Source organism: Natator depressus, chromosome 1, assembly GCF_965152275.1.
Source record: "Natator depressus isolate rNatDep1 chromosome 1, rNatDep2.hap1, whole genome shotgun sequence".
Classification (NCBI taxonomy): domain Eukaryota; kingdom Metazoa; phylum Chordata; order Testudines; family Cheloniidae; genus Natator; species Natator depressus.
Window position 1 is genome coordinate 8,664,615 of NC_134234.1, and position 16,922 is coordinate 8,681,536.

General features: G+C 48.3%; 1 protein-coding gene across 1 annotated transcript; it reads right to left on the minus strand.

Moving 5' to 3' along the window:
* Positions 1-4,935: 4,935 nt before the first annotated feature.
* LOC141981062 (ecto-ADP-ribosyltransferase 5-like) lies at positions 4,936-10,535 on the minus strand. Its single transcript, XM_074942868.1, has 3 exons — positions 10,374-10,535; positions 6,275-6,992; positions 4,936-5,033 (listed from the first exon to the last, which is right to left on the minus strand). Exons 1-3 carry the CDS (start codon positions 10,533-10,535, stop codon positions 4,936-4,938), a joined length of 978 nt encoding a protein of 325 aa, XP_074798969.1.
* Positions 10,536-16,922: the final 6,387 nt, after the last annotated feature.

Consider the following 16,922-nt stretch of genomic DNA (forward strand, 5'->3'; position numbering starts at 1 on the left):
AAAGCAGCTATCAAATCCCCCCTCATTCTTCTCTTCTGAAGACTAAACATCCCCAGTTCCCTCAGCCTCTCCTCAGAAGTCATGTGTTCCAGACCCCTAATCGTTTTTGTTGCCCTCCGCTGGACTCTTTCCAATTTTTCCACATCCTTCTTGTAGTGTGGGGCCCAAAACTGGACACAGTACTCCAGATGAGGCCTCGCCAATGTCGAATAGAGGGGAACGATCACGTCCCTCGATCTGCTGGCAATGCCCCTACTTATACATCCCAAAATGCCATTGGCCTTTTTGGCAACAAGGGCACACTGTTGACTCATCTCCAACTTCTCGTCCACTGTAACCCCTAGGTCCTTTTCTGCAGAACTGCTGCCGAGCCATTCGGTCCCTAGTCTGTAGCGGTGCATTGGATTCTTCCGTCCTAAGTGCAGGACTCTGCACTTGTCCTTGTTGAACCTCATCAGATTTCTTTTGGCCCAATCCTCCAATTTGTCTAGGTCCCTCTGTATCCTATCCCTACCCTCCAGCGTATCTACCACTCCTCCCAGTTTAGTGTCATCTGCAAACTTGCTGAGGGTGCAATCCACACCATCCTCCAGATCATTTATGAAGATATTGAACAAAACCGGCCCCAGAACCGACACCTGGGGCACTCCACTTGATACCAGCTGCCAACTAGACATGGAGCCATTGATCACTACCTGTTGAACCCGACAATCTAGCCAGCTTTCTATCCACCCTATAGTCCATTCATCCAGCCCATACTTCTTTAACTTGCTGGCAAGAATACTGTGGGAGACCATGTCAAAAGCTTTGCTAAAGTCAAGGAACAACACGTCCACTGCTTTCCCTTCATCCACAGAGCCAGTTATCTCGTCATAGAAGGCAATTAGATTAGTCAGGCATGACTTGCCCTTGGTTAATCCATGCTGACTGTTCCTGATCACTTTCCTCTCCTCTAAGTGCCTCAGAATTGATTCCTTGAGGACCTGCTCCATGATTTTTCCAGGGACTGAGGTGAGGCTGACTGGCCTGTAGTTCCCAGGATCCTCCTTCTTCCCTTTTTTAAAGATGGGCACTACATTGGCCTTTTTCCAGTCATCTGGGACCTCCCCCGATCGCCATGAGTTTTCAAAGATAATGGCCAATGGCTCTGCAATCACATCCGCCAACTCCTTTAGCACTCTCAGATGCAACACATCCGGCCCCATGGACTTGTGCACGTCCAGCTTTTCTAAATAGTCCCTAACCACCTCTTTCTCCACAGAGGGCTGGTCACCTCCTCCCCATGCTGTGCTGCCCAGTGCAGTAGTCTGGGAGCTGACCTTGTTCGTGAAGACAGAGGCAAAAAAAGCATTGAGTACATTAGCTTTTTCCACATCCTCAGTCATGAGGTTGCCTCCCTCATTCAGTAAGGGGCCCACACTTTCCTTGACTTTTTTCTTGTTGCTAACATACCTGAAGAAACCCTTCTTGTTACTCTTAACATCTCTTGCTAGCTGCAACTCCAGGTGTGATTTGGCCTTCCTGATTTCACTCCTGCAAGCCCAAGCAATATTTTTGTACTCATCCCTGGTCATTTGTCCAATCTTCCACTTCTTGTAAGCTTCTTTTTTGTATTTAAGAGCAGCAACTTATCTTCTAAGTGTTTGCAAATTGATTGCTTAATTAGTTGTTCCATTATCTTTCCGGGTACAGAAGTTAAGCTGACTAGTCTGTAATTTCAGGGTTGTCCTTATTCACCTTTTTATAGATGGGCACTATATGTGCCCTTTTCCAGTCCTCTGGAATCTCTCCCGTCTTCCATGACTTTTTGAACATAATCGCTAGTGGCTCAGATATCTCCTCACTCAGCTCCTTGAGTATTCTGGGATGTATTTCATCAGTGCCTGGTGACTTGAAGACATCTAGCTTGTCTAAGTAATTTTTAATTTGTTCTTTCCCTATTTTAGCCTCTGAACCCACCTCTTTTTCACTTGCATTCATTATGTTAGACGGCTACTCACCTTTTTGGTGAAAACTGAACCAAAAAAGTCATTTAGCATTTCTTCCATTTCCACATTTTCTGTTATTGTTCACCCCGCTCATTGAGTAACGGGCCTGCCCTGCCATTGGTCTTTCCCTGGCTTCTAATATATTTGTAGAAAGTTTTCTTTTTACCCTTTATGTCTCTAGCTAGTTTAATCTTGTTTTGTGACTCGGCCTTTATTTTCTCCCTACGTACTTGAACAGCAGCCTTGAGCAGCTGGAATAGCTTAGCAGCCTGGACAGTGTTACCACAGCAACGACATTCGACAGCACTTAACATATAGAAAAACATCTACCTTATGATGAGTTATTTATTTAAGGTGATACCTAGTAGATGTATTGAATAGAACCTTATGTGAGGGGGCTGCTGGTCCCTCACTGAAACTCAGAGGGAGGCTAGTAGTATATACTTTGATACTCTTCGTCACCATGCATTTTTTGAGAGGTTTCCATGACCGATTTTAGGCTTCTGGCCCGCCCTCTGTTCCTGTTCCTGTTGGTGTTGAGGCCCGGGGTGCGTTAAAAACCCAAGGGAACTCCCAGAGGAAAAAAATTTTGGCCCAGACCCTCAAAAGTATTTCGGTTCCTAATTTCCACTGATTCCAATGGAAGTTAGGAGCGTAAATAAGTTTGAGTCTCTGGGCCTTTATTACCAAGCGATGTCAGAGCTAAAGTCTCTTACAAGTTTAAAAGTAACAGACCCCAGCTGAGTGTCTGTGTCACAGCCTTGTGAGCAGCAGCATTGCCATCTAAAATGGTCTCCGCTGGCTTTGGAGGTTAGCTCCTCCCAGAGGTCTGTAGCTAACGCTGCCTTGTCACCCCACTCTGATAGTTCTCATTTCCCCTGCATTGAGAAGGATGTGGCTACTAGGGGCTGGGGGCTGCTGGCTTCACACCTCCCTGAAGATGAGAGGGGTGGGCAGGAACTGAGTTCACACCTTTTCTCCTGCTGTTGGGGTTAAAGGGGGAAACAAACTGTGTTTGCATTTTGTCTTTCACTTCTTTATATTGGACAAAGGAGACCTGAATCTTTTAAAATTCTGCTTGGTTCTTTTTGTACTTCAGAAATATGGAGAATATCAAGCCTTTTTGTTGTTGTTGTTGCTAGAGAACTCCTTGGAGAAGGGGAGAACTAGAGTGGGATTCTTTTCATCCCTCAGTGAAAGGGCATCAGGATTTACACACAGAGAGTTTTTCTCCCAAGTGTCTGTCAGACATTTGAGTTAAATAGGTATAGAAAAATCAGGTCTTTGGGGGTTTTTTTTTATTAAGTCCCCCAATGACTTCAGATGCAGATGGGGGCACCCAAGTCAAAGATTATGTTAAAGGAGTTTTAAACCATCTCTATCAGATTTCACTTCCTTGGTTTTTGTGTTGTCAGAAATCTCCCAATTCTCCTGTGGCCAAGACCTGAATCTCAAACGTAAAACTAAAACAGGAAAAACCTTTGCCAATGAGTGGGTGAAGGATAACCCCACCTTTCTTTCTCCATGACAAAGGGTTTGTTTTGCTGCTTATTTTCCTTTTCAGAGTCACCTTCAAAGTTTATGCGGGATGTTTTTTTTCTCCCTCCCATGCTCCAAATTTGAGCAATGTTTTCATAAATACAATCCATCAAACTACCAGGTTTAATCTAGCAGACAAAGGCGCAATGAGATCCACTGGCTGGAAGCTGGAGTTAGCAAAGGTCAAACAGAAAAGATGACACATTTTAACAGGGAGGGCAATTAACCTTTGGAACAGTTTGCCACAGGCACGGAGGATTCTCCATTTACATGGAGCCTGGATGTTTCTCTAAAGGACATGCTGTAGCTCAAAGAGAGATGATTGGCCTCAGTGCAGGAATCACTGGGGGAGACTCTGTATGTAGTGTCACAGGTCGGAGTCTGATCATAATGCTCCCTTCTGGCCTTCAAACCTGTGAAGGTGAGAGCTAGAGCAGCAGATGGAGAAGAGAGAGAGCCTCCATGAAAGCCACTAGGGACTTCACTATTACCTCACTTTTATGAGGTATGCGCTCACGTACTACAGTGATGAGCAGCGGGAGGAGACCTTATGATCGATTGAATATGGCCCTGTCATTCTGGGTGGGCTCTGTTGCATTGATAACAGGGGGCTGGGACGTGTTGTGATACTTGGGCTTAGAAATTTACCTAGACTGTGCGCCCAACTGTGAGAAAGGTCAAGAGATGTAGGGACAATTGAAATCAACAAATGTTAATGAGAAAAGGTGCCAAAGGGACACACACAAAATTAGTCCAAACAAAAAGGTCTCCTGATAGAATTCATGGGCTGTGTGAAGCTTATGCCTGGTAAACAAGAAAAGCGTGGGACTGGACATGGATGAACCAGAATTTGAGAGTTGTAAATTAGACTTAGTTCATGGACCAAACAATGATGGATGGGCTATTCCACCCACCAGTCCCTTTTTCGGACCCGCTACAAGAGATGTGGGGGGAAAGGCTGGATACCTACATAGCAGCCTAGTTAGAACTTGTGACGAAATGGGGTGTCAGGACCCTGTACTTCTCGTTAATTATAGCAAATTTATTAAACAAGTTGCATCAAACATCAGCTCAGCAGAGCAAAATCATCCCAGCAGACAACATGCTGCTCACATCTGCAACCCAGAGGACATAAAGCCGGGGTTCAGAGTTACCTATTAAATGAGATGGACACAGTAAATACCGCAAAGCAGGAGGCTTTGGCCGTGAATGCAGCAAGCGAATCCAGCGGAAGATCTCCCATGCCCTCTCGTGGTGATCTGTTGACAAATCACTGGCAGGCTGCAAGTTCCCAAGCTGGGAAAGGTCAGCTTAACATCGTGACTACCCATCAAGCCCTGGCTGTTTAATAGCACATTGGAACACAAGTGGGCTGCACAAGAGACTGAAAAGGAGCAAAGCAAACATTTCACGTGGTTTCTGCCTCTGCTTCGGCACGCCCAGCCCGAAGTGCTCCGGATGCATGAAATCCTTCCAAGCGCGAGGCCCCCCCTCGCCCTTTCTTTCCTGAAACACAAAGAGAAGGCCTGTGTTAATTGCAGTCTGACTCAGCCTGCTTAGCGACCTCATTGGGAAACCCCCTGGGACAGAACGCCCCAGAAATGGCAGCTCCCCTGCCAGCCGGCCGGGTTGCATTCACAGTAAAATGGTCACTGGGATTCATTGATAGATGAGAGCTAGAACAAGCCAGATGCTGGAGAGCCGTGCGCTGAAGATACCGGGAGCACCCACCACGTCTCTTTGCAGACGTATAAGGAACAGCTCACCCACTGAGGAAGGGTTATTGTTTGTGGTGAGGCTGGGAATCACCATCTCTGCCACTGATTAGCGACCTGTGCAATGGGGGTTCTGCCTCCATCCCGGGGTGCTGCCAGAATGCGCTGAACCCTTGCAAGGAAGGTGTGGGAAGAGGGCAGTCGGAGAGAGGTCGCCATGTGCTGCACCACGGACACACTCCATTAGCCCAGCGGAGGAACAGGAAAATGGGTGTGTGGCTAAGACCATGGGCGGGCGCTCAGGAGATCTGGGTTCAGTCCCTGGCCCTGCACCGGACTCCATGGGAGATCGTGGCTAGGTCACTTCATCTAGCCGGTGCCTCCCTTTCCCATTGGTAAAATAGGAGCAAGGATCCTTCCTTTCTCCCACCTGGTGTCTGTTTTGCCCATTTAGACTGTGAGCTCTTCAGGGCAGGGCTGTGTGTTTGTACAGCACCCAGCACAACTGGCCCCTGATCTCACTCTAGGCACTACTAGAATACAGATCATAATTTCTTCTTCTTGCCCAGTCAGTAACAAATCTCTTCCCAGCCTGGCTCATGGAGTTAGAAAGGCCCCCTCATGAATTGCCCAGTCAATTCTAAAACACGTCCAGCCTCTCCCCCAGCCTGCCTAGCACCAGAATGGGAGACGGCTTAGTGACGGCTGAGGGACATTCATCACCCCCCACACTTGTGTGGGGAAAGTGGTAAATTCCTCTCTGCCCTGCCCCCTCCCTGCCCTCAGAAACCCCACCTGCCCAGCAGATGTGGGGTGGGAGCAGCTAACACAGGAGCATCTTATGCTGCCTTTACATCCACAAGAGAAATTGCACCATCTGAGATTGTCCCATAAATGACCTGACTCCAGGAGCAGGGGCTTTAAGAAGAAACCCAACTAACATGAGACTTGTGATAAAAATACCCCAAGAGATGGCACCACCGAAGTGACAACCTAGGGTGGGGAGAATTGGACCCAAAGTCTCCTACTGACCTTCTATGTAGGCGCAGTTGTAACGGCTGAAGGTCCGGTTTGTGCTGTGGAGGACAAATGCATTGCCGTTCTTGTCCTGGGTAAAGTTGAACACCCTAAATCTCTCATTGACAGGAATCAGCACTTCTTCTTCAGCTCTGATATAAGAGAAGTCTGCAATGGGGACCCCGAAGCACGTCCGGATGGTGAAGAATGTGGCCGAGCCAAATCTCTGAGCTATGTCCCAGTTTGCAGATGAAGAGGTAAATGTCCCAAACCGGACCATGCTACCTCTCTTCTTGTAGCGGCGAGAACGGACTCCCCTGTACACCTCTGTCTCGTACATCTCAGCACAGTCTCTCTTCAGGAGCTGCAACGCTCTGGTCAAATAAAAATGAAGGGCTTTGAATGGGAAATGTTTGAGATAATATGCTCGGGATTTACCAGCCTCTCTCACAGCTTTGTTGAACTCCTCGTGCAGAGGTTTCTGATTTCCACTGGTATAGGCCAGGATTGCTATTCCATTCTCATCCTTAAACCCTTTAGGCAGAGAGAGGTTTTTCTTCTTCTCATTCCATTGTTTTTTTGCAGCTTCCCATCTTTTGCTAAACACCTTGTGCGTTGACTTCTCTTTCCGCAGCAGTTTAGACTTGATTATATTTTCCATGTCTTCTGTGCAGCCGATATACTGGTCATCAAAAGCATCATATGCCATGTCCAGCACCGGCTGGCAAGTCACCTGGAACAACACAGCATATAAAACACCAGGGGTGGATGGCTGCCTGGCTGCAGGGCTCCCAGCATAGCTGGCACCAGTGGAACTGGGCTGGGCCAGCCACCATGAGACATTTTTTCTGAATTTCCCTGGTATAAACAAGGCTTGAGAGAGAGAGAGAGAGTCCCTTACCAAACAAACCCATAGGTAGGGCCCTACCAACTTCACAGCCATGAAAAACATGTCACAAACTGTGAAATCTGGTCTCCCCCCATGAAATCTGATCTTTTTTGTGCTTTTACCCTATACTATACAGATTTCACAGGGGAGACTAGTATTTCTCAAACTGGGGGTCCTGACCCAAAAAGGAGTTGCAGGGGGGTCACAAGGTTATTTTAGGAAGGTCGCAGTATCATCACCCTTACTTCTGTGCTGCCTTCAGAGCTGGGCGGCCAGAGAGCAGCGGCTGTTAGCTGGGCACTCAGCTCTGAAGGCAGCACCCCGGAAGGAAGGGTGGCAATACCAGACCAGGCCACCCTTCCTTCTGCGCTGCTGCCTTCAGAGCTGAGCGGCCAGAGCGTGGTGGCTGCTGACTGAGGGTCCAGCTCTGCAGGCAGCAGGGCAGAAGTAAGGGTGGCAATCCCAGACCGTGCCATCCTTCTGCGCTGCTGCTCGTGGCAGCTCTGCCTTCAGAGCTGGGCTCCTGGCCAGCAGCCGCCGCTCTCCAGCCGCCCCACTCTGAAGGCAGCGCCGCCGCCAGCAGCCGTGCAGAAGTAAGGGTAGCAGTACCGCAACCCCCCCGCACCATAACCTTGCAAACCCCACACAACTCCTTTATGGGTCAGGACCCCTACAACTGCAACACTATGAAATTTGCGATTGAAATAGCTGAAATCATGAAATTTACGATTTTTAAAATTCTACGACCGTGAAATTGACCAAAATGGACCGTGAGTTTGGTAGGGCCCTACTCATTACTTGTTTATACTTAGGAAATTCTGAAAACACAAGGCTCATGAGTGTGTGTGTGTGTGTGAGAGAGAGAGTCCCCCTTGACCTCTCCACCCCCACCGCCCCGCCACACACACAGTATTTCTGTTTCACTTTCCTTTCTCACCTCTGTATGTCTCTTTGGACCACGAGGATTTCATTGCGAGGCTTCACGGAGGGTTCTTCAGATGCAGATACTTGCTGTGCATATTATGGTTTCACACCGTGACATGCAAGGTGACTTTTTTAAGCCTAATTTTTTTCTTTATAAGTGACAAGTGATTGGGGGGGGGGGCCAACTGCAGGCACTTCAGAGGAGTCTGATTCAGCCCTTTCTGCGAATGAGGGTCCTTCATGGAGTCTTCAGATGGACAAGTGAAACCACCCATGGATTTTGTCAAGGCTGGCCTAGATCTTTTTACAGTAGATTAGTTCAACTCACAGGGAAATTATTGGGGTGGAAGCAGCAAAGATCAGGAAAAACAAACATTCTGCTAGGGAAATAGGAGTGGGACTGCCAAACCTATCAACCATTTATGAACCACTTATGAAGCATTAATAACTGATCAACAGATGTTTTAATAGATGGTTAATCAATTGTTATAGGTTGCCTCAGAGTCAATAGTTTGCTCATAGCATCTGATACTCATGTCCTGTTTTAGGACATCTACTGACCCGCCTGTTAACCCTTTATAAGCTATCTGTAGATGTAGCCTTAATAGAAAGTGTGGTCAGTTCAGCTGGGGAATAGTGACCCAAGGGAAGCGGTGGAAGCCCCGTCATTAGGTAAAATTACATTGTGCAAAGGCCCAGTAAGCGTGCTGTCAGGAACAACCCGGTATTGCCCCCCTCCGCCCCAGGGATGGACTGGAGGGTCTAACAGAGCTTGCCCGTATCTAGGTTCTCTGATTCTATGAGCCCCCTGATGATGCTCCATTGCCCACCTGTGGTCTGCAGAACACAGCATGAGAGCTATGGTCTTCGAAGGAGGCAGAGGTATGGAGGCCACCTCTCCAAAGATGATGCGGGTCACATTGTGCCCTTTGTCTCTATGCAGCGAGCACAGAAAACCCAACGAAATGGCCCAGATTTTGCTGGTGGAAGGTGATTGAATCTACCCAGTGTAATCCTCTCTCCTCTGACCCCACCAAAGCCCCTGTCTATAATCTCTGCACAGCTGGGGCTCTCTGGGCATCGGGGCACCTGGGTCGAAAAGGGTCAGAGCTCTCCAGCTGCATGAGCATCTGCATGCCCACGGGGAGTTTCTCATACCAGCTATCACTGGTGGGGGGCTGCTTTCACAAGCTCTATGTTCCACTCTCTGCAGTCTACCCCCCAGCAGGGTTTCTTGACACAGAGATGGCTGGGTCAGCAGAGGGAGGCATGACTCTCTTGGGAGATGGATGGGAGCCAAGCATTGCTGAGGGTCAGGATCTTCATGTGAATGGGCAGATCCCATGGATTTCAAGATATCTGAGTGTCCCAGCTCCTGAGTAGCTGATGTGGCAGAAACTCCTCTCCCTCTAGGGGCCGGAGTTCACCCAGGAACTGACCCTCCCGGGGCCTTTACAGCTGGAGAGCGGGATCTAAGCCCAGCATTGTCCATAAGGAACATGTGATGTTCTTGTCTGCCACAAATACCCAGATTGTCCCTTCATTTAGAAACAGATTCAGTAGTCGAAGCAGAACACAAAGTGCATAAGATCCGGTTACAAAGAAGAGCTTAAATTCTCAGAGACTTTCCTGGAGCCACCCATACCCTAACCCCATTTGGGACTCTGGGCTTCAGCTGCGGAGTTGGGGGGGTCTCGGGGCCCTATGTGGGAGAGCACCAGGACTCGAGGCTTCAGCCCTGCAGTAGGGGAGGAGGCACTGGGACTTTAGCCCCACAGGGGTGGGGGACACTGGGGCTCAGGGTTTCAGCTCCATGGGGCATGCCGAGACTCCTACAGGGTTGAATATATTGACCAGAGTTCCAGCCCAGACAGCTCTAGCTAAATTTAAGCCCTGGTACAAAGCATTTCCCGGGTGATGGCATCTGCTCTGCAGTGAGGTTCCAGAGGAGGTTAGAATAATCCAGGTCTGACCACCATTAGGAAACCCTGCAGAACCTTCCTCTTGAACAGAGCTTCTCCACCAAACCCAGGACAACATTCACAGCATCAGCCAGTCCCTTCCACCTCCTCTAGTGCTTCCCCCACAAATAAACCAAGAGAAAACCCTGCTCCCAGCAGAGCTTTCTGTAACCTCAGAAGAGAGAGGAGCCAGAGACTCCAGGAAGTCCCCCTAGGGACCTTACCATTGCCAAGTTCTTTTAGATAGAAAGTTGTCAGGTACTAGGGTCAGCGCAAAGCTTTAAGATACATAACTAGACAGCATTGAGTCTTACCAACCTTACAGCATAGATTGAATTACCTGAGGGATGTCCATCAACGTGTGAGCGCAAAGGTAAGTCACGGCGATCAGCAGAAATGTCATCTTCACCTGGGGGACAGGAAGAAAATTCCATGAGAATCTCAACATCAACCAAGAGAAATGCCTGCCCTGGCTCCCTTGTTCCAAGGCGATTGAAGTCATCTATGGAGACTCCCCTGAGCCACCTCAGGAGAGGGATGGGTATCCGGATAGCAGGAACCCTTGTAAACAAGCAGAGACCTTTACAGGCTGGGGCAAGAGTTGCCACCAAGAATGTGTCTGGGCAAAAGCTTTCCTTTGTTTCTTTTTGAAGTTAAAATACAGACATGTTTTATTTCCTTAGGACAAAATTTTCAGAAGTAACGAGTGATTTTCAGGAGAGTAACTTGAGACACCTTAAGAGCACTCCCCACCCCCAAAGATCTGACCCCTTTCAGTTGGGTCTCCAAAAATCGTGGCCCCCAAATCATGAGCTGCTCTTAAAACCCTAGGTCTGAGTGAAGAGACAAGGTTGACCTGTCTCCATGCTGTACCCCTTCCCCCCGCCAGGGGCTTACCCCAGGGATGGACTTGACCCAAAGAGTTAAAGATGTTACTCTACCTGCAGATCCAAAGCCTGGATGGCCCTGGGAGGCTCAGAGTGAAGCTCAGTCCAAGGGACTCACTCTCTTATACTGTGCTGAACCTGTTCCTGTGAGCCTACCCCCTCCTTCACCACCCTCAGACAGGAAACCACCTCGCTGCCTTTCACAGTCTTCTATTTGTCACAGGGGCGAGAGATCCCATTGCCCAGGATCCAATACACCCAGGAGCCCAGCCAGCACTACCCAGGACACGCCAGCATCCCGGCACTGCCCAGCCCGGCCCCTCGGAACTTCCTGGCAACACCGGGGACAGAACTCAGATCCTCCTGCTCCAAGGGGCGGATCCGACCAATACCCATTGCAGCCCAGGGAGCCTTCCCATTGATTTAAACGGGGGCACTGGATGGGGCTCTAAATGTACAGGCTGAGCCATTTCAACGGATGGGGGTTCCCCCACCTCCCTAAAGTGACTATTTCCCCGGGGACTCGCCTTCCTTTGCCAGCAGTGTAGGACACAGCTGAGCCATTCTGAGAGCAGTTCTCGCCAGAGACCACCACTGGAGGGCCCCCTACAGTACAACGTTGTTCCTTTTGGTCCCAGGGGCTAGTCGAAGTTTGGGGGCCCCCCGGGGCATTCCAGCTGGGAGTAGCAATTGCTGACAGTCAGGTATTCCGTGGCTGCAGGTCTGTTGATTTACAAAGACTGTCCCAAGTCCTGTGTCTGCGAACGCACAAGGAATCAAACAGCAAGAAACAATTTCTTTTGCTCGTAGCACCAAAAACACTCCTTGCCGCCCACACCCCGGACCCAAAATCCTCTCTCCAGGTTTCTATCAGGGCCTGCTACTGTGCTTTCAGCTGGTCCTTGAGACTGTCCCTCTTTCCAGTCTTCTTGTCTGCTCTCAGTTTCTTGCCCCCCTGCCTCTTAGAGACACAGCTGGCCCCAGGTCTCCTAGTCCTTGCACTGGCAGACAGGGAGACCCCCTCAGTCCATACGGGTTAGCTGCTGCCTGCCACGTGGCTTCATGCCTTGGGCGGTTCCCCCATCATCCTCAGCTGTTTCTACTCCCTAAAGGGGTCTGCCTACTCTTGCTGTCAGCATGGGTGTGCTCAGCAACGAGGTCCGTGGTTGTCTGTGATCCTAGAACCAGCTGATAACAGCCATTCGCATCTTTCAGTGTAACAGTTTCAAAACTTACAAGTCCTACCTCTGCCCTCTAGATGGCCAAGCCCTGGCCACTCAGGCCTGCTTGACACTCCGCAGTTAGGTCGACGTAAGGTGCCATGCAGCCACCTATTTGTGCACACATCAATGCTCAACTGTGTTCCCAGCAGACGTAAACGCTCCGCTACGTCAACGCACTAAGATCCCCTCCCCGAATGGCCTGGAGCCAGGGGCCACCCGCTGAGGTCGATGCAGGGGCAGTGTAGACACTGGGTGACCTCCTTTGTCCTTCTTAAACACGTGAAAGACAAACAAAATACAAACACAGTTTGTTTCCCCCTTTGCAAGTCACCTTAACCCCAATAGCAGGAGGAAGGGTGTGAACTCAGTTCCTGCCCAGCCCTCTCATCTTCAGGGAGGTGTGAAACCAGTAGCCCCCACCCCCCAAGTAGCCACATCCTTCTCAATGCAGTGGAAATGAGAACTATCAGAGTGGGGTGACAAGGCAGCGTTAGCCACAGACCTCCGGGAGGAGCTAACCTCCAAAGCCAGCGGAGACCATTTTAGATGGCAATGCTGCTGCTCACAAGGCAGTGACACAGACACTCAGCTGGGGTCCGTTACTTTTAAACTTGTAAGAGACTTTAGCTCTGACATTCTTGGTAACAAAGGCCCAGAGCCTCAAACTTATTTAGGCTCCTAACTTCCATTGGAATCAGTGGAAATTAGGAACTGAAATACTTTTGAGGGTCTGGGCCAAAGTTTTTTTTTCCTCTGGGAATTCCCTTGGGTTTTTTGTTTTTTTTTTAAATAGGACTAATGTGGAGCTCAATCTCTACTGGCCCCCTGCCTCTCCCTGGCTCTCATGTGAAACTTAAATACTCTGACCCTAACTTATTTTTTGTTGTTGCTGGAGATGGACACTCGGGTTAGTCCGTCGCTCCGCACACTCAGCCTTCGCTGATCAGTAGCATAATTAAGCAATCAATTTGCAAACACCTAGAAGATAATAAAGTGACAAGTAACAGTCAGCATGGACTTGTCCAAAATAAATCGTGTCAAACAACCTGATAGCTTTCTTTGACAGGGTAACAAACCTTGTGGATGGGGGGAAGTGTAGACGTGGTATACCATAACTTGTGTAAGGCTTTTAATACTGTCTCGCATGACCTTCTCATAAACAAACTAGGGAAATGCAACCTAGATGGAGCTACCATAAGGCAGGGGCATAGCTGGTTGGCAAACCATTCCCAGAGAGTAGTTATCAGTGGTTCACAGTCATGCTGGAAGAGCATAACGAGTGGGGTCCCCAAGGGGTCATTTCTGGGTCCGGTTCTGTTCAATATCTTCATCAATGATTTAGGTAATGGCATAGGGACACTTATAAAGTTTGCAGATGATACCAAACTGGGAGGGGTTGCAAGTGCTTTGGAGGATAGGATTAAAATTCAAAATGATCTGGAAAAACTGGAGAAACGGTCTGAAGTAAATAGGATGAAATTCAATAAGGACAAATGCAAAGTACTCCACTTAGGAAGGAAAAATCAGTTGAACACATACAAAATGGGAAATGACTGCCTAGGAAGGAGCACTGTGGAAAGGGATCTGGGGGTCAGAGTGGATCACAAACTAAACATGAGTCAACAGTGTAACACTGTTGCAAAAAAAGCAAACATCATTCTGGGATGTATTAGCAGGAGTGTTGTAAGCAAGACATGAGAAGTAATTCTTCCGCTCTACTCCGCGCTGATTAGGCCTCAGCTGGAGTATTGGGTCCAGTTCTGGGCGCCACATTTCAGGAAAGATGTGGAAGAACTGGAGAAAGGCCAGAGAAGAGCAACAAAAATTATTGAAGGTCTAGAAAGCATGATCTCTGAGGGATGATTGAAAAAATTGGGTTTGTTTAGCTTGGAGAAAAGACTGAGGGGGGACATGATAATAGTTTTCAAGTACATAAAAGGTTGTTGTTACAAGGAGGAAGGAGAAGAATTGTTCTCCTTAATGTCTGAGAATAGGACAAGAAGCAATGGTGGTTTAGGTTGCTGTAAGGGCAAGCGACAGGGGGAAGTGGGCAGAGAGGAGCAAGGGGGTGGGGTCTTGGGGAGAAGAGGCAGGACGGGGGGGCGGGGCCACAATTAGGGCGCTGGTGCTTCCCCCCACTTTTAGGGGTCTTCCAATCGCTCCTGGTCTAGATAATGCTTGGTCCTGCCTTGAGTGAAGGGGACTGGACTAGAAGACCTCTCGAGGTCCCTTCCAGTCCTACAATTCTATGAAGAGCTCAGCTGGATTGGATTTAATCTTTCTTCCTATGTAACTCAGGGCTTTATTCAAATGGGTTTGGAGTACTGCACCAGTTGCTGTCGTTATACTTAGTTCTTATTAGGGCTGTCAGTTAATCGCAGTTAATGCATGCGATCAATGCAAAACAAATTAACTAGATTAAAAAGAACGCTTACAATTAATCACACTGTAAAAAAGATAAAAGAAATAGTGTTTTCAGTTCACCTCATACAAGTCCAGTCAGTCCTACTTCTTGTTCAGCCAAGTGCTAAGACAAACAAATTTGTTCATATTTACAGGAAATAATCCTGCCCGCTTCTTATTTACAATGGCACCTGAAAGCGAGAACAGGCGTTCGCATGGCACTGTTGTAGCCAGTGTTGCAAGGTATTTACGTGCCAGATATGCTAAACATTCATATGCCCCTTCATGCTTCGACTTATAGGCTCTAAAGTTTAGGCCCCATTGTTTTGGTTTTGACTGCAGTTATGTAAAAAAAGAAAAATCTACCTTTGTAAGTTGCACTTTCACAATAAAGAGATTGCACGACAGTACTTGTATGTTTCATTCCCCTCATACCATTTCTTTTATCTTTTTTTACAGTGCAAATATTTGTAATAAAAAATAATATAAAGTGAGCGGTCTACACTTTGTATTCTGTGTTGTAATGAAATCCATGTATTTGAAAATCACACAGGTCGCCTGATTCCCAGCCCAGGGCCCTCACCACTGGATCTAACTTGTCACTCACCAGATCCTGCATCAATCTGCTCACAGTGGGTCCCAGCTGAGCAAAAAAGGGTTGGGAGATGGTGTTCCAAACCAAGCCCCTACCTTACCCTGCAGCCTCCACTCCCAATGGAGATCTCGCTTTAGGACTGCAGAATCCACTTGTGCAACGTTAGAACCTTCCCCAGTGACGAGTGACACAGCAGTGCAAGACAGGGTTGCTGTATTTATTGGGACGAAGCAATAGTTTATTCTACAATGTGAATACAAGGCGTTAAAGACACAAAGCGGGGCTTGATTCACTCCTGTTTCCACGGTGAGATAAGATATTTATTAGACCTTTCCACTGTGCATTGTTTTAAAGACCCAGGCAGAACCTAGTACACTTTCTGGGGCTACAAATAACAAGTTACAGATCAGAAGCCAGGACAGAGCCTGTCTGAATATTTCAGAGTAACAGCCGTGTTAGTCTGTATTCGTAAAAAGAAAAAAGAAAAGGAGTACTTGTGGCACCTTAGAGACTAACCAGTTTATTTGAGCATGAGCTTTCGTGAGCTACAGCTCACTTCATCGGATGCATAGCATATTGTGGAAACTGCAGAAGACATTATATACACACAGAGACCATGAAACAAAACTTCCTCCCACCCCACTGTCCTGCTGGTAACAGCTTATCTAAAGTGATCATCAGGGAGGGCCATTTCCAAAACCTGGATTTGTGCTGGAAATGGCCCTCCCTGATGATCACTTTAGATAAGCTGTTACCAGCAGGAGAGTGGGGTGGGAGGAAGTTTTGTTTCATGGTCTCTGTGTGTATATAATGTCTTCTGCAGTTTCCACGATATGCTATGCATCCGATGAAGTGAGCTGTAGCTCACGAAAGCTCATGCTCAAATAAACTGGTTAGTCTCTAAGGTGCCACAAGTACTCCTTTTCTTTTGTCTGAATATTACATCTTCTAAACTTCCCGACAGCTCCCAGGCTTCAGGAATCTAGCTAGTCAATCTTCTATAGCAGACACAGCTGGGCACTAACTAAACTGGCGTGAGAAATGTGCTGAAGGCTTTGATCCTAAGCCCACTGACCTCCATGGACATGTTCCCAGGAGCACACAGAAGCAGAAGAGAACCCAGCTTGACACTCAGATCCCAGTGGGAATTTGTGGAGCTGGTGATTAGAGGAGGAAAGAAAAAATCCAAAGCAATATATTCTTCTTATCGCAAATTGAACGGTTTGAGCTGGAGTCATTGAGCCACAACAAGCATGGATTCCCCCCCTCCCCAAAAACAAACACACACACACACACACGGCCAGTCACGTGTCAGAGCAGAACCACACTTCAAGGCTGCGGCAGCCTGGGTTCATTAACTGGCTACCTCCTGATCACAGAATTGCACCTATAACAGACTATGAGCAAGATCTCAGCTGGCAGGCCAGGAAGGCAGGGACTGGCTTTGGTGTCTCTAGGAGTGCCCTTGATTTCCCTCCCAGACGGCTCCATGGGACAGTCTATACAATAGCTGCACACAGCTCACTCCGCAGCCTGTCTGTCCTGCTCCAGCATCACATGGAGCTGGACCCTAGAGGACAAGTCAACCCCCCTCTGAGCACCCTGCAGCATTCCCAGCCTGGCCCTGCGGCAGGATCCCCAGCATGACAGTGCCCTGTGCTAGTCCCGTGCCACTGGGCTAGTCCCCTGCTCAGACATGCTTCAAATAAATCATCTGGCCCTTGCTCTCTCTCTCTCCCTTTCCACTGTGACCCAGGCAGCCCTCAATCAAACTAACAATC